Source organism: Zootoca vivipara, chromosome 5 (assembly GCF_965207765.1).
Source record: "Zootoca vivipara chromosome 5, rZooViv2.hap1.1, whole genome shotgun sequence".
NCBI classification, from domain to species: Eukaryota; Metazoa; Chordata; class Lepidosauria; order Squamata; family Lacertidae; genus Zootoca; species Zootoca vivipara.
This window is the reverse complement of record NC_142588.1, coordinates 52861939-52886570: the sequence shown is the minus strand read 5'-3', so window position 1 is coordinate 52886570 and position 24632 is coordinate 52861939. Positions and strand designations below refer to the sequence as shown.

The following is a 24632-nucleotide window of genomic DNA, read 5'->3' as shown; positions in this document are numbered from 1 at the left end:
GATGTAAGCACTTCCGGGTCCGCGGTGGTCGCAAACCAATCGATCGCAAGCTACAGCGATCGTAAACTGAAGTATGACTGTAGTAGAGTAAATCTGATACAGTTCACTTGCAAAGTATTTCTGGAAATTGCATATGCATATGTTGTAAGAATTTTGAGGTCATGTATAAAAAATTAAATGTTCATAAACTGTAGATGTAAAACCACATGTCTGAGGCAGTACAGGAAAGCAGTCCTGAAGCCATTTTGACTCTCCCAAACCGACCAAATGTTTCTCTGCAAAAAGGGAGGAAATGAAAAATCTCCCCGTTGTCTGTGTTTACAAATCGTGCCTTGGGAGCACATTTGAGGTGTGGATAGGGTGAGCCTGTGAAGAAAACAGGATTTCACACTAATATGTAGCCATCTCCCAAGCAAATTAATTATACCTCATTGATAAGCCAGGAACTTTAAAGATCCTTCCTGCAGAGGGAAGAGACACAGGATCATTAATCAAAATCTTTAACATGAGGAAACATACCTTTTGGTCATACTCTCCATCAAAGGGTACACTTCAAAACCATACTTTTGGCACGCCCAGCCACCAAGGACACATCAAAAGGTGTACCCAAAATTCACAGAAGAATGTAATTTCCTTATGTAAACCCTCCCTTCCCGCCATTTCTGTACCATTGACTTGCATGTAAACAAAGTGGATAAAAGTCAGGGACGTCTTTTTGTTCGGGGTCTCTCTACGCGATGGGGACCCTGCTGCAGCAGTCTTCTGTTTTCTTTAAAATAAAGATCAGACTTTGCTTTTGAAATTCCTGGTGTGGTCTCTGTCCTTTCTCCCTACCGGGGCAGAGCCTTAGCAAACCTGCTCCTTCCCAGGATTCAGTCCTCCTTAAGAGGCTGAGATCCTTCTTTTGGGAGCATCAATTCCTATTACACATGCATAGACAAAAGAGCTTTGAGATTACAGTCTAGGGTAATTATAGCTGGGGCATTCTCAAAGCACCTCATAAATTTCCTGGCCCGAGAAATCAAGTGACATTGAAGAGCCAATATAAAAACTCCCATATCTGCAGCCTCCCTTCAACATGGACAATTTATTGCTGAACAAAAACATGTGATCTTGTCTCTCTAAAACAGTCTGACACAGGGTATGCTCAGCTGTCCTCAAGCCTGAGGGCCTCATGCATTACAATTTAGTATTGAAATAAATGAAAAAGGGAACTTGGGTTTCTTGACCATATATGTATGAAGTTTCACTCTACAATAAAAGAGAGTAGGAATCCAGGTGTTACCAATTTATTTATTTTAAAATATTTTTAGCCTGCCCTTCATTACAAAGCAACCCCAGGTCAGGATATAACAGTTAATTAAAACCACAATTATAAACATAGATAATAAAACAGGAACAACTGCTGTATCAGTGATAAAGAAACCCAAAACTTAGCCGGGCTATTAACATGCTACAAAGGCTCTTACATCTGCCATAATGATTATACCACTTTATGGTATACTCAGACTGAAGGTAGCAGTATCAAATGGATAGAAACAGTTGGAAAGCACTAGAAAATTCCATTGCATTGTTGATTTGGGTGGGGGAATTGTATCACTATTTATTTTCCAGAAATACTACTGGTGTAAAGCTTTAGCAGCACTGGTACTTACAAAGGTGTACCTAGGGTCCCTTGTGTCCCTGGCAAGGAGCTCTATCAGCGCCCCCCCTCACCCCTCAAAATCACTTAACCACAATAGCAACATTAGAAATTACAACATTATATGGGACCCAATTACTCAAAGCATCCAGAATGAAGGCGAGGCAGAAGGGTGAAAACAAATGCACTGGTTACCCATTTGTTTCCAGGTTCATGTTAAAGCCCAGAGCAGCTGTTTCTAGGTTCAATTTAAAGCCCTTTTGGAGAAGCCATGTTGATTCTCTCTCAACAAGGCATGTTTTTTCTATGTTGCATAATAATAGCTCTAATATATTTAAAGCAATGGCCTTTCCCCTTAAACCCTTTTACAAATCAATCTTTCATTAGTTACCTTCCCGTCAGCTGAATTTTAAACAAATTTAATATTTTTGTAAGAAAATATTCAATTGGACCCAGTGATTTGGAGATAGTTCTACAACTTCAGTTTTCATCACTTCTATTTCAGATACCCTTCTTGGGGTCAGTGGGGGAATCAGACATAGCACCTGCCCACCATCTTCCACAATGAAGTTCAAAGCAAATAGAATTAATTTCTCTACCTTTCTTTAGTAATCCTGTCTTACTGTATCTTTGCTATGTAATGATCCAAATATCACCCTGGCTATTTTCCTGTCTCTAATGTACTTCAGTGTTCATTGTTTTGAGTGGGATTCAACTAACATGTCACACTAGTGGAGGCCCCCACAAGTGGCTAGCTAGCAAAACAGGACTTTTCTGCCTCTTCCACTGCCCCTCCAACTGGCTCAAGGGGAGTGTTGGGAGAAACCCCAGAATATCACGCAGGGGAAAGATAGGGGGTATTGTTCTGTTTGGCAAACTGAAATGTTTGTGCTGACAGAACTATTGCCATAGTGCTTTATTGAATTCCTTCTTTTAGCAATATGTGCCTCAAATTCTTTTTTACTTGCCTGCTAGTTTTACTTTTCCAGCAGGTTTATTATACTTCCTCTTTTTAAAGTTTTGGAAGGCTTCTACTTTTTAACACTTTAAATACTTCATCCCTTAACACATTAGACAAAAATATTTACAAAAATAATCCCCCCCATCTGATGTTTATAGAAATACTGAACACAAACTGGATATTTTGAATATAAAACAAGTAGATATTTATGAATATCCCTACATCAAAAATTTATTGTAACAAAATTGAATTCAAAAGCAAAACCCTTCAACACACATTTGGTCTAAAAACTAGCTTTTCAGGTCACCATAAATGCACATCCAAGCCTCTTTAAGACTATGGAGTAGCAGTTCCACAATAGGACATAATCTTTAAGTGCACAGGTAATGAATTAAGAATTAGCAAAAGAAAATCTGACACCTTCTATAGAGGCACAGGAGTTGCATCAGTAATGTCTTCCATCTATCCCTCCAATTGCATAAACTTTGTTTGCTGCCTTGTGATAATGGATTAAGCCATTGATCTTCAACTGGTGTTTTGGGAACCGCTATCACAGGGGTGGGGAACTTGTGGCCCTCCAGATGTTGCTGGATTACAATTCCCAGGGCCGTCTCAAGCAGGTCGTGCGCCCTGGTGCGGAGATTGCTCCCATGCGCCCGCCGGCCGGCGCCCTAACACCCTGCGCCACAGGGACTAACCCTAGAGCCGGGCCTGACAATTCCCACCATCCCTCTCCACTGGCCACATGGGCTGGGGCTGATGGGAGTTGGAGTCCAAGGTCATCTATATCACAGCCTGGTCTAAGGGAGGTCACAACAGCAGCACTACTAGACAAATTTTTGGCTATGTTACAGGAAATGTTAAAAATGAACTCCTTCATTGTGTTGCTGTTTAACCAGAGCTTTTTTATTGTTCACAGGGCATTGCAACTACTGGCTAGGAAACACAGGGCATTGTCTCAAGCTCATATGCATGGAAAGGGACAGACATAGTCATTTTCTGCAAAGGTGGCAAAACAAAAGCTGGGGGAGGGAGTAGAATATAGTGGAACATCTGCAAGAAGGGGAGCTATGACAGAGGCTGCAAGGGACAAAAGCAAACATGGTAGTGACTGCAAACCAGAAGAAGTGGGCTTAAAGGAAAGTAGCAGGTGATAGAGAAAGATTACTGCCCTCCTTCTGATGGACTTTCATAGAACAAAGTCTGGTTATTGTCTTCAATAGAAATATAATCAGTTGCATGATGCCTTCCAAAGGGACCTCAAGGGCAGCCCTGTGCAGTCTACTGTCACATCCATGCTGTGTGAGTAGCATCGGTATTCTGGTGTCTAGTTAACATGCACACAATTTCTCTCCAATTTTAACTAATTTATAGGATATTGCATATTTTAATGCTATTACTCACATAAACCATGAGATACAATGCTTGCGGTTTTTCGAAAGGTGATTATCCCCCCCATTTTAGGCTCACAACTGAAAGGTTTCCCTTTCCTATTTCTAAACCAAGACCATTAGTGTACAATAAACGTCTCTGAGAAGAATACACCTTTTCCAATAAAACACTGCACACTGGAGATATTCCCTGAGAAAACCAGTGAAACTGTATTTCAGATAAATACTGGTTTCAAGCTTAAGTCCTGGGAGTCAGCTGTGAGTGCTGCCAATACACAAACCGCATTTAAAACAAATCCAGTCATCTTGACACATTTGCTCTTCCCCGACCTAGCTAGGTGTTAATGACATAATAGCACTGCAGTATTTATAGCTGCACTTACTGTACAGCATTCCTTTTTCAGATCCTAACTTACTATGCAGAGTGAAAGCTGTGCATTAATGTTCATTGCGCACTTCCAAGAATGAGGATCATTCGTTTCTTCAAAGCCCCTCCATGTTGGGTTTTAACAAATCCTTGAATATGTGGGCTCTCTGCTAAGAATCAGCCCATAGTGAAGTACAAGTAAGCCATCCTAGAAAGTAGGAAAGAAAAACCACACTTGTAAACAAGTCAAAACGAATGCAAAAACAAAGACTTGCCACACCTAAGTTTCTTTATGCCACCTAATGAAAATTTTCTCTTGATTGTGAATAATAAAATGCAGGATCTCTCAGTGTGCTGAGTATGAAGCCCACTTGTAATTTCTTTGTGAGTACAGTCCCATTCAGAGGTGGTTTGAAAACAACTGAACAAGCCATTCAGTTGTTTGCCTGTGTCTGAACACTGTAATATCCCTTTTAAAGAGAGGCTAACAGTCAGAATCAGGATGCGGGTGGCGCTGTGGTCTAAACCACTGAGCCTAGGGCTTGTCGATTGGAAGGTCAGCGGTTCGAATCCCCGTGATGGGGTGAGCTCTTGTTGCTCGGTCCCAGCTCCTGCCAACCTACAGTAGCAGTTTGAAAGCATGCATAAAAAGAAAAATGCAAGTAGATAAATAGGTACCGCTCTGATGGGAAGGTAAATGGTGTTTCCGTGTGCTGCTCTGGTTTCGCCAGAAGTGGCTTAGTCATGCTGGCCACATGACCTGGGAAAACTGTCTGTGGACAAACGTTGGCTCCCTCGGCCGGTAAAGCGAGATGAGCGCCGCAAGCCCAGAGTTGCTCGCGACTGGACTTAACTGTCAGGGGTGTTTTACCTTTACCTTTGTTAACAGTCAGAAAGGCACAACCCACATAATATTGCAGCCACTTTGTCTTTTGACTCAGCTTCTCCATCAAGCCACAATTATTGCAGAGGCTCCTTGGGATCCAATCATCCCTCCAGTAAGTTTGAGGGCTGCTTTGCACTTTACAAGGCAGGGTTTGCTGCAGTAAAACCAGTGTTTAGCTTAACAAAAATGCCAAGTGTTAATGGCAGATGCATCATCCTGAACACCTGTGTATGTATTGGAGAAACCTGACCGTCTGAAGATTCCTGTTGTATGTACAGTACATGCTTTTTTTGAAGATAACAAACACACTACGAGTCATTCTCCATAAGCAAGTTTCAGCTTTAGATCCCAGGACAAAGTGTTATAGAAGGCAATTTCCCTGAAACAAACTGTTGGAGTAAATGAAAAAGCAGGCACTGCTTTGGGGTTATACCGTGTTTCCCCGAAAATAAGACACTGTCTTATATTTATTTTTCCTCAAGGAGACACACTATGGCTTATTTTCAGGGGATGTCTTATTTTTATTATGCGTCCAGCCTCACCTCTTCCTTGGCGCCCTCCAGAACTGCACCTATTACTATGTCTTATTTTTGGGGTATGGCTTATATTGTGCAAATGCTTAGAAATTCTGCTATGGCTTATTTGATGGGTATGTTTTATTTTTGGGAAAACAGGGTATATAGGGTTGCTCCGTACTCATTGGCAAGTCTGTACAAAAGCCATAGGAGGTCAACTGGCAACCTCCATTTGCCTGCATAATTGGTGTGAACTGAGCCATTGAAATCAACCAAATCACAACAGTTTTATATGCAGCCATAGCATGGAAGCTTTGATATACAGAAATGGTGCCTTATGATAGGTTCAGCCTTGCCATGAGTCTGCCACAATTTCCTGACAGGTTACTATTAGGTGTGAAAGGCAATGCAGTGATTGTGACTTCTTCTGACATATACTGTGTTCAAATGTTGGAGATGTGTTGGCTAGAAAGGATCTACAACATCACACAAAACATCACCTATGAGCAAAATAAAAATAAAAATGTACCGCTGTATAACACCTTTCTCTGTTGATTACACTTCATTCTGACACTTTGTCTAGAATGCAAAGTTAGCACTTATGCACCAAAGTGAGAAATGAACAATTCAACCTGTAAAACAGGTTATTTTAATTCAGTAATTCAGCAAGCTATCCTCAGATTTGATTAAAAGAGCCACCAGATTATAAACTGTATCTTATTTTTTTATTTTCAATTGTCCTTATATTGTACGATGTTAAAAGATCACACATTACTGTTGTGATCAAGCAAAGACAATATGTGTGTAGAAAGAGGCTTCTACAATGACTGCTGTTCTAGATGCGACCAGAGTATGCAAAATAATCCTGCCCTACAATGGGCAGCGGTTGCACCCAGCACCTGCTATCACTATGTGCACAATACTCTTGAATGCTAAAGTACATGATCAGCATTGCCAGTTCTGATTCCAGATGCACACTCTATACCCACCACTGTCCTAACAAATGATTAGTGCATACAAAGCAGACAGAGCCAACCACCTGTTCAGCAGGGTTGATCTGTGAATGCAGAAGCACATGCTCAGCCCGCAGTATGCAAGGATGCCTAGATCAGAGCACATCCATCAAGGATAACAGAGTTGGTGAATTTTCCTTTTCCTCAACCTACTAGGAGATCCATGACATACCCTTTTGTGTCTTTAGACTGGGAGAGAATGCTTTCATTAAAAATAACAAAGCTCTAAACCATAACAGCCTGAAATTTAGATTCAGGTAGGTACCGGTAGCCGTGTTGGTCTGATGCAGTCGAAATATATTAAAAAATTAAAAAATTGTCCAGTAGCACCTTAGAGACCAACTAAGTTTGTTCTGGGTATAAACTTTCGTGTGCATGCACACTTCTTCAGATACCTGAAATTTGTTTATTTTTTTAAAGTAATGTGCCGGTAGAAGCCATTTAAACACTACATGAAGACTCAGCTAGACTTAAGAAACAGTCCTATACTTAAGTTCTGTTGGCTAAGATGCTATAGGATTTGGCTGAAGGCTTGCTATCCTGGCCAGCTTCTAAATATGCCAGCAGCATAATAGAATGCTGTCAGAACAGATAAAATGGGGTGGAGTCATGGGCAAGGCAGAATGGTACAGAGGAGGAGCACACTTGCGCTGTATCCTATAGCCCTTCAATCCTGGTTGTCAGGGAACTTTACATCAGTGCTAGACCTGGCATAAGATTTCCCTCTGTGCCTGAGTCAGTGACCACTCTGTCCACATCAAAAGAGCATTAGATGCATTGGCCTCAGAACACACATGGGAACCTGAACACATATGCTAATGCATATCTCAAAATCCTAATATGTACCTCACCTCGGTACTCCGGACACATACATCCAACCCCATTCCACTTCAATAGCTACACCTCACACAGGTAAGCAAGAGAAGGAGAAACACATGCTATGATGTTTAACTTGTGCACCTGACACCTGTCTCTCTTCACCCCTTTTTGCTATACTTGAATACTCTTGTCCTGCCTCAACAGTGCTTCTGCAACATTCCTCCCCACAACAGTGGGGAGCAGTGTCTTCCACACAAAAGGGAGGTGCTCATCTGTATACACAGGCAAACTTGCTGTTGGTAAAAGCCAGACGCTCCATTTCGGCCATTGCCACTGCTGGACAAAGACTCATGCACACTTTTGCCTTAAAGGTTCATAACTCAGAAGTTTTCCCGGCAAATGCAGTTCTTGGCTATATCCCCAGGGGGCGTATAGGAGACAGAGGCAGGAGCACCAGAGGCAATTCCCTTGTAGCTGTGGCATCAACTTACCTGCACTGCACTCTCCCCTAGAGCTCGTTGGATTTCCCTCAAAGTCTGATAGTGTTCCAGCAGGTGATCACCACATATTATGTCTACCTACAAATAAACAGAAAAAAGTATCAAAATGTGTTTTCTTTAGATGAAACAAGCTAGGGGCTTTAAAGCTTTAATTCAAAGGCTGTTTGAGTACACATTTTATGTATCTATTTCATCTCCAGAAATGTTCTCTAGGACCTCAAAACTACTCTTTTATAGTCCCAAAAAGCAAATTTGAGGATTTGGCAAGAGATCTCTTCAAAACACAAGTTTTTATTGCCATCAAGAACCCATTGCCTGCAATAGCACTGTAAACTAACAAGCAGCTATAAACATGTAAAGCACACTCCTAAACAGATTGAGTTCATTTGAAGACAGCACCCCCTGTACCAGCTTCATAAGACTTATTGCTTCCCCGTTAACTACTTTAAATATCCTTTTCCTGTCTTATTAACTCCAATGACTTTGGACTTTGTTCAAATATTAACTTTATTTTGTACTGTTCAGTGGATGTGTCAATAAATATCTCAAAAAATTCAATGTTCAAAGCAAACATCCCTTCAGAACAGGTGTGGTTAAACGTGTTAACATGAGCAGGTGTCCAAGTATCATTTTAATTAAATAACGCAGGAGCTCCTGGGTGCCAGTTCTCTGTGGACAGTGTGTACATGCCATTTGCAATCTGTATCTCATTTGACACTAACAAGTCCCAGAGATACTGATTATTGGCAACTCTCTGAATGATTCTTTAAAACTAAACAGAGCTGCACAGTCCATTCATGTAAGAATTGCATGTAACTATTGCATGATATTGCTTAAGTCATCCACACCATCAGCAAACAGAAATTTCAAGTGATGCAACTGAAACAAAGATAGGATCAACAAGTCATGATCATGTCCATGTTTAATATCTAAGTTGGTAGAGTTCAGCCTTTCTAGTGTCAATAAATTGTTTCTGTGTTGATCAATGTGCTGTGATTTTGTTACCTACAAAACCCTTTTGCACTACGTGCAGGGGATTTGGGGTTGTGTTCTGGGGTACAATTTTAACTCCTGCAGTTTCAGGAGTTTGCAAGATTTGCAAGAAGCAAATGGCAGCAGCAGACAAGTTGTCTTTAGGTTGTTTTGTTTTTGTTTTATTATGTATTTTTATGTTGTGAACTGCCCTGAGATCTTTGGATGAAGGGTGGTATATTAATTTAATAAACAAGTAAACAATTATTATTTTTACTGACAAATTCACCATCAATCCTTGACAAAAGCTTCCTCAGTGTGAAAATGGCCAACTGGGTTCTTAAACAATGAATTGTGTGTCTTTGACTTATCTCTGGTGCTATTCTGGGTACTAATTTGTTCTGAATAACAGGAGGCAGATTATACTCAAGATATTCCTGGATATTTTCAGAACCACCTCTCTCAGTCAGCAGATGATTTTAAAAAAAAATGCAAAATCAAAACAAAACACATCCTGGAAACCTATAGGGAGTCAGAGATACCTTCACTGTTTGAAGTTACAGTAGTTCTGTTTCCTTCACTGGGGATTGTATTGACTTAGTCTGCTAGAGGATGTTCACCTTCCTAGGTTTCATAATACCTTCCTAGGTTTCATAATTAGGATTGTTCTTGTATTGAAGAGCATGTAGTAGTGTTGGTATTCTCTGATAACTCAATACTCTATAGGTGTGGGAGAGGAGACCTTGAAATTTAAGATTCAGGTAGCCGTGTTGGTCTGACGCAGTTGAAATAAATAAATAAATTAAAATATTGTCCAGTAGCACCTTAGAGATCAACTAAGTTTTTTCTGGGTATAAGCTTTTGTGTGCATGCACGAAGAAAGCTTATACCCAGAACAAACTTAGTTGGTCTCTAAGGTGCTACTGGACAATCTTGAAATTTAAGTGATAGTCTGTTTTGATCGAAAATAGCATCTAGGGGCAGAATTTACCATATTTAGACCTACCAGGCATACATTTCCAAATTATCTGCTTGGCTTGCTCAGTATTGATTCCTACATATTTTCCCACTTTATCACGCTAAATTAGTACAAACATTTCTACAGTAGTAGAAATCTCAAGAATCTTTAAAGGAGTCAACAAAGTTGGCCACCTTTGGCAGAAGCAGAAAAACATCTGATGGGTAGGGAAGCAGAAATCCTAACAGACATTTCAGTTACATCTTTTGAACAGCCTGTCTCCTGTTTGTCAGAGTGGATTACCGCCCTTTATCTAATGACACTAGAGATAACAGCAAGGACCTTGGATATGGATAAAACAGAAAGAGGAGAAAGAGGGAGCAAGTAAGAAAAAAAAGGCAAAACAGAATATGATCAAGTGAAATGTCCTACCGGTAAGTCCAGTCCATAAGAAATTGGACATTAGAGCTGCATTTATTTCTATGTATTTCCCCCACTTCCCCCTCTTTATCTTCCTAACTTATTACAAACATTTAAAAATGGCAAATTAGCATCTAAAAATGGCAAATTGCACTAAGGTGCAAAATACACACATTTTATCTGCATTTCAGACCACCTGCCTGTTTCCTATGGGCAGAATCCTAGGCTGTGCTCACTTTTCTCTCCTCCCCATTGCAGTCCCAAGTGGCCCCAAAATCTGCTCTGCAGAGCCCAACCTTCTAGAACACATTTTGAGGGTGCATGGAAGGCTTCAGAGGATGGTGAAGTCCCTCTGCACAAGTGGAAGCCTGTTCTGCACATACAGACAACACTACATACAACCCTATGTATTCAAAGCCATTAAATGCCATAAATTATGATCAGATGGAACTTATTCCAGTTTATTAACACTGGAAGCAAAATGTTAACCAATCCCATTGCTGTAAAACAGTCCTGAGATAATTCAAAAGTCACTGCCTAGAGATATCCTGATGTGACCTTCACTGCTGCAGTTCTAGACTTCAGATATTAAATGTTTCAGTGGCTTTAAATAAATGATTGCAAAGCTGCTTCCTCTCTACCTCAAAGTGCTTGGAATATTAAATGCCTAATTCTGCTACTTCAGTGCTAAGTCCTAAAGCTTCAATACTAATTTTTCGGGTGGGATTCAGGTGATAGCTGCAGAACTCAAGGGAATAGAAATACAAAGAAAAAAAGCAATTTGTTCTCAACCACCCTTTTAAGAAGCATCTGTAGCATTAGTAATTATATCCATTAATCCCTGTGATGTAAGGAAATATATTACAGATAAGGGGGTAGGAATCCCATCTGCCAGCAGTGTTCTAAATCTATTACAGACTTTTAAGATTGGAACCAAATCAGTGTTACACTAGTGTTTCAACAATGGATATAACCTTTCTGATGTTTTTGAAGAATTACGTGCCTTGATTGGATACATGCAAGTTATTTCTCTGGCAGCCCAATCCAACACATATGTATCTCAGAAGTTCCACAAAGTTCTATGCATCTTACTCCCAAGTAAGCATGCCTGGAATTGGAAGGAAAAATAGATGACAATGAGACATAACTTGTGCATTAAGCACTGGATCTCTCAAGAATTTTTGTCAGGCTCCAGCACCTTGCCCTCCTGACCACCCAGCAGCATCTTTGGCGAAAGAGTTGCACACTAACTTATTACAGGTAACAGGTAGGTAGCCGTGTTGGTCTGGGTCGAAGTAAAATGAAAAAATTCCTTCAGTAGCACCTTAAAGACCGACTAAGTTTTTATTTTGGTATGAGCTTTCGTGTGCATGCACACTTCTTCAGATACAGTGAAATAGGAGTCCCCAGGCACTTATGTAGAGAAGGGGTGGGGAGGGGGTGGGGAGGGGGAGGAGAGGGGGGTCACTCAGAAGGGTGGTGGAAGTGGGTGATTGACTGACTGATAGCTGTTGATGACCGAAAACGACTGCAAATGGTTTTGCATGAAAAAGCAAGGGTTGAGATGGCTGAAGATCGCTTATCATGTATAATGAGATAAGAATCCGATATCTCTGTTCAAACCATGGTTTTGAGCTTGGTGATAAGTTGTAATTCAGCAACTTCTCTTTCCAGTCTATTTCTGAAATTCTTTTGTAGTAAGACAGCTACTTTGAGATCTTGTATAGAATGTCCTGGGAGATTGAAGTGTTCTCCTACTGGTTTTTCTGTCTTCTGGTTCCTGATGTCAGATTTATGTCCATTTATCCTTTGGCATAGGGTTTGGCCTGTTTGTCCAATATAGAGAGCTGAAGGGCACTGTTGGCATTTGATGGCATACACAATGTTAGAAGATGAGCAATTAAATAGTCCTGAGATGGTATGTTGGATGTTGTTGGGGCCAGTAATGATGTTGTCCGGGTGTATGTGGCAGCAAAGTTGGCATCTGGGTTTATTGCAGGCTCTGGTACCAGTGTCCATGTTAAGTCTGGTGGTTGTATTATTGTGGGTGAGGAGTTGTTTAAGATTGGGTGGCTGTCTGTAGGCAATGAAAGGTCTTCCTCCCAGAGCTTGAGAAAGGGAGCTGTCATTGTCCAGGAGAGGCTGTAGATCTCTGATGATGCGTTGTACTGTTTTAACTTGGGAGCTGTATGTGATGACTAGTGGTGTTCTGTTATTTTCTTTTTTGGGTCTGTCTTGCAGCAGGTTCTCTCTAGGTATCAGTCTGGCTCTGTTGATCTGTTGTTTAAATTCATCAGGTGGATATTTTAGTTCTAAAAAGGTTTGCTGTAGATCTCTTAGGTGAGATTCTCTGTCTGTAGAGTTGGAACAGATGCGGTTGTAACGTAGGGCCTGGCTGTATACAATGGATTGTTTGGTATGTTTGGGATGGTAGCTAGAAGCATGTAGATGTGTTTGTCGGTCAGTTGGTTTTCTGTATAAGGTGGTGTCTATACGTCCATCCTGTATTTTTATAGTAGTGTCCAAAAAATGTATTTCTTGCATAGATTGGTTCATTGTTAGGTTGATGGTGGGGTGAAAGTCATTGAATGTCAGGTGGAAGGTTTCCAGGGTCTGTTGTCCATGTGTCCAGATAATAAAAATATTGTCAATGTATCGCAGGTACAAGAGAGGTTTGAGTGGGTAGGAGTTTAGGAAACGTTGTTCTAAATCTGCCATGAAGATGTTGGCATACTGTGGGGCCATGCGGGTGCCCATGGCTGTGCCGCTGATCTGGAGGAACAGGTCATCACCAAATTTGAAGTGGTTGTGGGTAAGGACAAAGTGGCAGAGTTTGGTAGCAAAGTCCGCTGTGGTTTTATCTGAAATGGTGTTCCTTATGGCTTGTAAACCATCATTGTGTGGGATGTTGGTATATAGAGATTCCACATCCATAGTGGCTAGTATAGTATTGTTAGGAAGATTGTTCAAAGATTGTATTTTCCTCAGAAAATCTGTGGTGTCACGTACGTAGCTGGGAGCACTGATAGCATATGGTTTCAGAACAGAGTCCATATAGCCGGAAACACCCACTGTAATGGTGCCAATACCTGAGATGATGGGGCGTCCTGGATTTCCTGGTTTGTGTATTTTGGGTAGAAGATAGAAAGTTCCTGGCCGAGGTTCCGCTGGTGTGTTTGTGAGGATCTGTTCTTGGATGTGTAGGGGTAGCTCCTTGACAATCTTGTTCAGTTCTTTTTTGTATGCTTGTGTGGGGTCTGAGTCCAATTTCATTTATTACAAGTAGGTAGCCGTGTTGGTCTGACGTAGTCGAAACAAAAAACAAAAAACAAACAAAATCCCTTCCAGTAGCACCTTAGAGACCAACTAAGTTTGTCATAGGTATGAGCTTTTGTGTGCATGCACATGTTATCCCGAAGTGTCATCCCGGTTGCATTACAAGCTCCACCAGCTGACACTGTACCGCATTAGATGACTAGGGGGATGAATGCAACTCTATCTGGCTGTATAAAGTCTCAGCCTCAGGGCCTGTTCTTCATTCTGAGCAACTTGTCTCCTTGTAAGCAGATCCTGTCAGGCTGACCTCCTACTCACCAACTGCCCCTGCTGGAACTTTAGTCTGCCTGAGACCATGATGCTTTTCTTTGGCTCCCTGCCTTGAAAACAATTTCTTCTTTCTTGTTTTGGGGGTTCTGATACTGGTTCCGCTTCAGGTGCTGAGCATTAACTTTAGATATACATGGTAAACACAGCTACTGAGGAGCCAGTTAAAAATCTGCATGGGCTATTTATTCAAATTATTGACCCCAATCCTCCCTTGGTTTATAAATTGCTCTCATTGTGCCTTTACCGTGCACCAGATATTATATTGGGCCTAATCACACACTGATTTCTAGCAGGAGATACATCAAACCCATGCTACTTCTAATTATTTCCCCAAAGCCCGTCTTCATTTACAATAAACACTTTCATCTGAGAGATTCCTCTGGCAAGGGAACACTTCTGTAAGCTATATTAGTACATCTAAAGCAGTGAAATAGCAAATTCCTTTATAACTGTCGCTCACTCCCCACACTAATTCTCACTCAAAAGGCAGGCAGAAAGCAGCTTTTGGATGTCCTGATATTAGGATGGCAAGGCACTTACTATTTCAAAAAGATATTTTCCAGACATTACTACAACAGTCTTATCAGGTGAAGACAGCAGCTCACAGGCTGATTTCAATAAGAATATGTGAGTCCAGGGGGCAAGATGGCAACTGAAAGTGGTGGGAAGATGTGGTTTATTCAACAATTTATTTATTTTTTAAATTGCAAATACTTAATACACTTTTCAGTCCAAAGACTTTTAGAGTGCCTCAGCAGATGTCTAAAACAACAGCAGTCATAAAAACTTTAAAACCAGGACAGCTGGGACCACAAAATATAAGCCTAAAATGCAAAAATACGTAGTTTAAAAGGCATGAGCACATAAGGTGTTCACCTGGTGCTGAAAGGACATCTATGCTGGCACCAAGCAAGCTGCCTTGGGGAGAACATCCCAAAGCCAGGGCACAATAGCAGCCAAGGCCCTACCTCTAAAACAGTGGTACCTTCGGTTATGAACTTAATTAATTCTGGAGGTCCATTCTTAACCTGAAACCGTTCTTAATGTGAGGCACACTTTTGATAATGGGGCCTCCCGCTGCCACTCGCATCCTGGGGCAAAGTTCGCTACCAGGAGCATCTACTTCCGGGTTAGGAGAGGTCGTTACCCAAAGCGTTCATAAGGAGGAAGGTACGTAACCCGAGGTTCCACTGTAATAATGGAGCTAATAAATTTACACTCGAAAGTAAGGGTAGCTAACAATTTTTGGGCCAATGGCTGCAATGACCTTTGGCCAACCACTTGGGTCAGGTCACACCCACCCACACCCACACACCCAAACCCAATCCCATCCTCAGTGATCTATGCAGATGGGAAGGGAAAAGATTGGAATCACCACTGCAGTGCTGGGAAGAGAGGTTTAAACTTCTCCTGCCAGCCTAGTATTCTGGTGCAGATGCAAATCATCCCTTCCCTGCTCATCCAATTTGCCTGATGAGCAGGGACAGGGTGATTTGAACCTCCAATGAAGTGCTTCTCCCAGCCCAGCACCATAACTCCTTTTTTCTTTTGCCATTGCCAGAATCAGTGTGGTTGGAAGGACAGCACACAGAAGAAACTACTTGGCAGGCTGTGTCATGCCTTCAGGATACAGGCTTCCTACAGTACAGCAAAACTAAAGAGGAATATGAGAATAGTAACATCAACAATATGTTCTGACAAGTAGTTACTGAAGCTAGACATTCCAGATATACTTCATTGCAATTAGTGAGCAAACAAGTATGTACAGTAAAGGAGAAATATTGTTTTCGGATTGACCATGTTACAATTAAATAACACCTGATAACATTCAAAAATCACGTTGCAATTATGGCTCTATGCTGCAGGCATAAAACTAATCATTCCCTCAGTGACCAAGACCAGGACTTTCAAGCATCATTAACAATAATAAACAAACTGCCAACTTATGGGAAGAGAGAAAATCAAGGCTCTCTAGTGCCGTGTCCTAGCAAAGAACTCCTCTGGACTCAACCACAATTAAGCTGGGAATCCTTAGGGGCCTACTTCCAAGTAATATATCTAGGAAACAAGTGCAACATCAACTTTTATGTTCAGCTGCAGTCTGCAGCATACAAGGCTTTTAAAGAGTGTTGCATGTTCCAGTAACGACGACAGAAGATGGAAGTTTTGCAGTTACTCTTTTAGCATGGGATGGGGTTTAAATATGCATTGCCATATCTTCTATCTGCAAATTAATCTAGGCACACTTTGAAAATGAACAGAAGGTATATCAACAGAAACTAATAAACCTGAACAATCAAAGGCATTTGCAGACACAGTTGAGAACAAAATATGTCTATCCCATCTTTGGAAAACAGATCACAACATATCACAAAATCAATACTGTAGGTTTTACAAATGTGCCCAATGAATTCACTTAGTGTACATTTTCATTACAAGACAGCAACAAACCACACTCTGAAGTCTCAACACATCAGACCATTTGGGCAGATTAATGTTCTTAAAAGGCAGAATCAGAAACCTTTCTTTTAATTACATGTATTAATGCAACTACAAGGATGCATAATCCTTGAATCCTGTATTTTATAAAACATGAAATTCAATATCAAGTTGCACCTGCTGAACAGCTGCACAATTTGGCAAAAGCCATGATACACTCTCAGAACACAAAATATGCCACCACCATGATGACAGATGTACCAGTACAATTTTTCTGCCAGTGAAGATGGACATCAGTGTCATAAGGGAAGAACATACAGCACTTACATTGTCTTATAATATTAAAACAACATGACCACACCCCCATTTATGGTGAAGTTTTAGACTAGACCTAGAGCTGATGATACAGAATTTCTATCCTACTGACCTTCCAGACCACAACAGAGCATAAGGTATGCTGTGATCAATCACAGCATAGAACTAGGTAAAGGGGACCCCTGACCATTAGGTCCAGTCGTGACCGACTCTGGGGTTGCACGCTCATCTCGCATTATTGGCCGAGGGAGCCGGCGTACAGCTTCCGGGTCATGTGGCCAGCATGACAAAGCCACTTCTGGCAAACCAGAGCAGCACACGGAAACGCCGTTTACCTTCCCGCTGTAGCGGTCCCTATTTATCTACTTGCACTTGGCATGCTTTTGAACTGCTAGGTTGGCAGGAGCTGGGACCAAGCAACGGGAGCTCACCCCGTCGCAGGGATTTGAACCGCCGACCTTCTGCTCAGCAAGCCCTAGGCTCTGTGGTTTAACCCACAGCGCCACCCACACCCCCATTTATGGTGAAGTTTTAGACTAGACCTAGAGCTGATGACACAGAATTTTTATCCTACTGACCTTCCAGACCAGAACAGAGCATAAGGTATGCTGTGATCAATCACAGCATAGAACTACCAGTATATAAACCCTGGACAGGGAGACCATAACTCAGACAGACAAGATGCAGGCCTGGGGTTGTACAGAGAGAGTTCCACCTCATTAGCAACAGCAGTGATGAGGATGCTCCTAGCTGTTCCTCTGTAAGAATATCAACCTATTTGCTCCAGGCATGGCTGCTGTATCTTTTGTTCCTACCATGGAACAGAGTGCCACCATGGACACTGCAGCTGATACTCAGCTGCCTTTCAAGCAACGGCCCAAGGTAAAGAGTCTTGGTGGGCTGACTTGTTGGAAACCCTAAACATGTGTAGTTCTTCTTCAGAATCTCCTCCATTTTGGAGGCTGTTCAATAAAGGGTTATGACTTTGCCTCATTTGTTGCTATGGCATGGTAGATAGGGACCCTTTTCTCACACACTAGAAGAGTATGGCTTCATTCAGCTTCGGAATGACACTATAAGGTGGGAAGATGGTGTCAATCTGTTGATGGGCTCAGGACAGTGGTCCCATCTCACTACTCATTTGGGTTCCCTGGACTGAGACGGAGGCAGGATTTTCAAGGTACACAAGTGTATAGCTGTTGCCCCCAGGATGTTAGAGGGAGGGATGCTGAAGGGGAGAAAGGCCAAATCTGAGTGGCTACATGGCAACATGACACCTTCATGTTGCCTATGCGATCCTGAAATGAGATTGCCATAGAAGGAGGCTATTTTGTTTTTTTAAATGGTGCTAAAGCTGCAAATCAGAGACAGCAAACAGCACATGTAAAAGGTAAACAAAAATATGCTGTCAAACATTTCACTGAAAACTCTGTTTTGCCCCTCAAAACATCACAGAGAGAAATATGGGAAAGTTCTATTTAAAAATCTATGTGGAGGAGTGGAAATAACTTTAAAGCTCTTATAATCCAACACCCTGGCTTGCCCTCTTATATTTGACTTATCTTCTTTGGTTTCTTCTTCTGTGCTTGCTTGCTATTGCCTCAGTGTGTGTTACATAAATTCTTCGATGCAACAAGTGTGGCTTTTCCAAGTTACATAATGCCTTGTGAAATATACTGCATGGAGAACGGTAAAAACCTCACTTGCATACTTGCTGCTGGGAAGTGGACTTTCAGTGTGAGCAAGAGAGTAAAGGAGTGTCATAGCCAACTATATGGTGCAAACAATTAGCACAGCATACCTGGCAGCCAGGATCAAGGTCCATCTTTCTTCGGAGAAATTTCTCCACATGTCCAATTGTTGCCTCTCCTGAAACCCGTACAAACTTCTTTTCCAGTGGCTGGAAAGAGGAAACAGATTTCATACTGTAAGACTGGTCAGTAATGCAGGGGGCAATTCTAATCAGGTTCTTTAACAAGGACTCTATCCCACATTATTATTATTATTAGATGGAACCAGTAAGTCATTTTCACAAATTTCCCCCTTAAACAGCTTTTTTCAGCAGAAAGATGATGTTGTTCAGCTGCAACCCACAGTTCAACTATTTTCCCTCTTCCACCCACAATCTCACTGCACATGTATCTTCTGTATTTAGTTCTCCTTCCCATAAGCTAAAAAAGGCATAGACGGTTCTCCCTGTTCCATGTTATCCTCACCACAATGCTGTGAGATGGGCTAGGCTGAGAGTTAGCAACAGGTTCAAGGGTACCAGTGAGCTTCATGGCTGAGTGGTAATTTGAAGCTGGATTGTCTCAGCCTGAGGTTGTAATCACTACACCACATTCACTCTCAAATACATGTATGTACCATTTTTATTTATTTACTGTATTTACAAATTTCTACCCTTCACAAATAGCTCACAGACATAATTAAAAACATGATGTTCTGGGCACTGTTTAACCAGTAGCCAATTTCAATAGAATACTGTCTAGTTGTTCATTCTTTAAAACAGGAGCGACTAACCTGTGATTCTTCAGATGTTGTTTGGCTGCAGCATCTGAAAGGCTACAGGCAGGCCACCATGCTTCAGAGGCAGTCATAATCTCCAGTGTGCTTTACTGCCTGGTCCCTCAAACTAAAATATTACATCCCTGCCTTTGCAATATTCCTTTCTCTATATAAATTGAGGATTTGCAAAAATGCAGTATATACTCCAGGACAGAATCATTGGCTTTCTCAATGAAACATTTAGTTTTACTTATGCATGTCATAACAATGAACCAAAGGAAGATAAATTTCAGCAGTATTTGTACCTTAAATTTCCCAGACAGATCATTAGCTCTGAAAGAAAAAGAGAATTAACATAATAAATATGTCTGAGCTACATCTGGATTTGCAGGCTCAAACTGCTAAATCAATACAATGCCATTAGTTACAGAGTTTTTCTGTGATATATGTGTAATTTATATGCTCATCGGGTCCTTGGATTATGTTTGGAAGGAAGTTTAGAATATTACCAGTTATCGTCATTATCATAATCTCCTGTTAAAGGCAGGCAGCAGCACTCACCACAAGTTGTAGCTATTAGTCAGGAAAAACTGTAGTAGTTTATTCAAGTAGTTCCTAAGGCATGCACCACAGGGGTAAGTTTCCTATCTTCAAGAAAGGGGAAACATTTTCTGAATCAGATGCAACCCACAAGAAAAACTATCATCACAGAAGTTCCTTAGACTGGATTCAGGAACAACCCTAATTAACAAGCCTGCTTAGAGAGTGTGGATGACACTACCAGGAAGAGCCAAGGCCACCTCATTTAAGTCAAGCTGGTCGTTAATCACCACCATTTCAATTCCATCTGCACTCCATAGGTAATCCTCATCCAGTCTGGTACAGCATTTAGATACTGCTTTACACTTGCTATTGCTGCTCTGCTGAGAATGCATATTGGTGTAATTAGAATACTGAGAACACCATTCCTCAAGTTTGAGATTCTTTCAATATTTTAGATCAGTGCAATTTAAGAATTGGTTTCAAGAGAAGACAATGGCCCAGATCAGACAAACATATATTGGCTTCATAAGCACAAATATCCTGGCAGCTTAATATCCTGGCTTGCTTTGATCCTGGTAGGCACAGCTTCCTGGTTCAGGAGCAACTGGAAACTATTGAACTAGGCCGGTGTATTTAAAATATACATGGATATTTTTAAAAGCTTCAGTGACAAACTGCTTTCTTTATACTGACACAGAAACAAACCTTTATATTGCAGAATTTTGTATTAGGAAAAATAGTGAGCTTGACTTTAGTAGAACTAACCATGTAGCTTAAAGTCTACCTTTAGACATCAATCTAAAAGGTATATAGTGTGCAAGATTGTGTGCTGAGCAGAACAATCATACGCACAATCAGCTGTCAAATTGCATTTCAGAAGGACTTCCGGTCTGCCGCGCTGGAAAATGGAGGCGCAGAAACCTCGCGCTGCGAGGTTTCTGGCATCGCGGAGGGGGGGGGAATCCACGGGGGCACGCGGATCCCCGTAAATACCGCTGGTTGAGCGTCCAGGGGGCAAATTTTGCCTGGCGGAGCTCCAGAAGCGACTCCTCAGCTGCCCAGGAAGCCCGCAAGAGCCCCTGAGAGCCAGCCGAGTGGCAGTCGCGGGAGCCATTTTAGGCATACCATCGTTACCTCCAAGAAGCGAAGCTCCGAGCCTCCAACCTGCAGGCGGTGGATTCTTCCTGAAAAAGTTACGATCTGGACGAAGTAAGTTGAAACCAATCAATTTGAAACAAGAATTTGGCAGTGGGAGGCGGAGATTAAAAAGGGAAGTCATCTCCCCCCGATTGAGTAACTAAAGATCGCAGCAAGCTAGAAAACCCAGAAATGCTGTAAAAAGAGCTTTTTCCTGAGGCAGAGTAAAGGAAAAAGTAAGCGGTGTATTTATCTCTGCAAAAGACTGAGATCCAGCATGAGAAAAGCCCCCTGCGAGCCTGGAGTCGGGTCAAAGGAAAGATCAGTCAGTTTGCTGATTAATGTCACAATACAAAGGAATGTGTCTGGCTGAATGTGAGAGACTGAGAGCTGTAAACAGTGAAAGAGGACTTGTTTTGCCTTGAGGCTGCTCAGTATTGACTCTGAGGAAAAGAAGGAGTAAAGAGAGAGATTCTGACCAAGTGGGACTGGATTCTTGGCTTTTTGCCTATTTGTTCACTTTTCATATATATTGGACTAAAATTTCAACTCCACGGCCGGTCTGTACAAAGATGGAGGAGGTTTTAGACAAAGGAATAGGAGAGAAGGTTCCAGAGAGTGGACAGGAAGTCACACAGTGGGACTTAATATTGGCAACAATTTTGGATCTTACTAAGCAAGTGAGCATCTCCAAGCTTGATGTAAACTTTCTGAGAGAAGAGACTGTCGAGACATTTGTTTTTGACTGTAAAACACAGGATCCAACAGATATAGAAGATCAGGAGAAGGGAGAAGAAAAAAGATTGGAAGACCAGGACTGTGCTGGAGTGACGTATGTAAAAAACATAGAAGAGGAGAAAGATAATACTGAAGGACAATATGCTGAACCAATGGATTTATTTCCTGAAAAGAACACTGTTCTACTGGTGGGAGGGGTGGAACAGGGAGGGAAAGTAGGAGAAAACACTGTTTCACTGGTGAGAGAAGTGAAACAGGAGAGGGTAAAAGCAAAAAAGCACCCCAAAAAAGAGGTTGGGAAAATCAGCGCCCCGGTGAGAGAGGGGAGGACACAAACAGTTGGGGGGCAGAAAGAGGATGAAAAGGTGCAAAGATACAAAGTGATGGGATTACAGAAGAGGGGGGCAAGAGTTCGGCAAAAGTTGGTATGGGACAGACTAGGGGTGGGTTGAGAGGTCTTGGATTATTTGGTATTGTCTGAAATAATATGGTCTGATCTCGGAATGTATTAAGGATTGTATGAAGAACCTGGCTGATTCATCTGGAGACTTCGATTCCAGGGAAGGGGGGTGGGAACTTTGTTGTGTGGGTGGAAGTAAATGGGTAATAAATTAGGATGTGAATCTTATATTTTTTTGGGTAAGGGAAAGAGACTAGGGATTAGATAATAATAATTTTGGAGAGAGGATGTTAAGAGAAAAGAGGTTAAAGTACAAGGAGAATGGATAATAGCAATGAAAAAGATGAAAAAGTTGAAATTTAGAAAAAAGAATGTGAAGTTAGAATGGGAAAATGCGAGAACTATTTTTAACAATAAGAACTCAAGAAGGGGAAATGAGGAAGTCTGAATCTGTTTTTTTTTGTTTTTTTTTGTTTTTTTGTCGTTTTTTTATGTATTTTTCTTTTTTGTGCCTTTTTCTTTTTTCTTGTATTTCTTGTTAAAATCTAATAAAAATTATATTAAAAAAAACAAAAACAAATTGCATTTCAGAAGATTGACTGCTTTTCCTTTAGATACATGGACACGAATTCACTTGCAGACAAGAATTTTATCTTTCAAAAAACCTTAAGTCAACTCTTTATCTTCATGAATGTCTAAAAGGTTAACAAAGACAGATGGAAAACCATGTTATTTCCAAGGCAGAAGATATCACAGTTTTTCCATTCCCAGGATTGGGGTCCCTGATACCCTTTTACTACCATAGGAAGAACTGGGCCATTTCACTATATAAACTGAATGATATGGAAGAGGTAATAAACAAAATTGCTCCCAGAAAATGACAAAATGTAAAACAAAACAGACCATGTAATAGATATGCATACACTACTACTACGGCTATTAATACTGTAATTAGTTTTGTAAACAACCCTTCATCCATAGATCTCAGGGCAGTTCACAACATTAAAAGTTGCTCATTAAAAGTATTGTTAATTGGCACACACACCATTACAAACAGCAATTCTAAACCAGGGTGATGCTGGATTAAGGCCCATTGAGACCCACAACGACGCCCTCAATAAGTTTGAGTCTACAACCAACCTCTACCATTGACCAGGCAACTTTGTTGGATGCAAAATAGATATGTTAAAATAGAGAAAAACCATTACTGCACATGTCCAGAAACACATTGCCTTGTCTTTTAGCAATAATCATTTCAATGTTTGCCAGTTGCCACTGCCACCTGGTGGTTAAAAACAGGCAGGGTTTTTTGTTGTTTTTTAATGGTTGAATTCCTCCTGTGCAGTTAATGAAGCTCTAACTCTCTTCCCATGGTTCCTTTTTCACTATGAGTCTCAAAATACATTAACATAAAGAAGTTCACAGAATGAAGTTGCCTATCCTTTCAGCACAATGGGGCAGGAAACAGCATGGGGCAAAGAGGAGAAGAGTGTGGCATGGGTCTGGATGTGTGCACTGGATGTGTATTATATATGAGACAGACAGGGTGCTGTGTGACTGCCAAGTGTGTGTGTGCTATATATGTGACAAGTGCAGTGCAGTGCACATGTGCAAGAGCATGTTTGGCGACCCCGTTAGCCACAATTACTGCTACTATGTGGCCCTCAATAGATTGGTCAACTTTGCATTTATTTAGTTAGATGGCCGTGTGTCTTGGGTCAAAGAAGGTTAGGCACCCTAAGTTACAGAACGCTTGGTCGGGCACAGTTTGATGAAATAGAATTGTCTTTACACATACACCTCATGAGAAATGATATAATGAGGGTTCTACATGTGCCTACTATAGAAAATTGCAATCTGTTTATGTAAGAACTGAACTTTTATTCAATAAATCAATCTGTAGAGGTAAGAAAACCTTTCAGAACAGTTCAGAAATTCAAGATGAATCTACATCCATGGGGAAAGAAGAGATGGTTTTTGTAAGCCAAGAGTTCTACAAATAGAATTGCTAATCTGAATGTCATCCATTAGCTCTCGATCTAATTACTGAAACAAAAAAAAGCTAATGTTGCAAAAGAATGCCAAGGCCAACATATCATTTTACGTCCATGTCTTAAAAACATTGCTTGTAAGTTAAAACTCAATCTACTAAAAGTCTGCTTTCACTTACCCAATGAACTCGAGGAGTAGTGACATGTCAAGCTCCGGAGGGATACGGAAAACCGAGCCTACAACTTTACGGGGCCTCCCCCTGGCTATAGCAATTGGCTGTGGAACAGCTAGGATAGTAGAAGAAAAACAAAACTAGAAAGCAAAAAATATATTTCCCACCTACAATAGGATACATGATGAAATAACAAGTTGCACGTATCTTAGTTCAGAAATGCACTGCCTAATTGCTATCAGGGCTATTTAAATGTTTTTACTAACTCAAGAGTGAGAGCACTGTTTTTTCTGTGATTAATGTAGCATTTTGTTATAATTTTAACCCACATTTTCTTT

General features: G+C 41.1%; 1 protein-coding gene across 1 annotated transcript in view; it reads right to left on the bottom strand.

Annotated features, from left to right (window-relative positions):
* Positions 1 to 1273: 1273 nt before the first annotated feature.
* The window catches only part of PCGF6 (polycomb group ring finger 6), a 29866-nt gene continuing 6507 nt past the window's right edge, over positions 1274 to 24632 (bottom strand). Inside the window, exons 6-10 of the mRNA XM_035133104.3 lie at positions 24301 to 24409; positions 19618 to 19645; positions 18606 to 18704; positions 8086 to 8172; positions 1274 to 4569 (exon numbers count right to left, since the gene is read on the bottom strand). Coding sequence (XP_034988995.1) covers positions 4501 to 4569; positions 8086 to 8172; positions 18606 to 18704; positions 19618 to 19645; positions 24301 to 24409 — 392 coding nt within the window. The 3' untranslated portion in view covers positions 1274 to 4500. The remainder of the gene's footprint in view (positions 4570 to 8085; positions 8173 to 18605; positions 18705 to 19617; positions 19646 to 24300; positions 24410 to 24632) is intronic.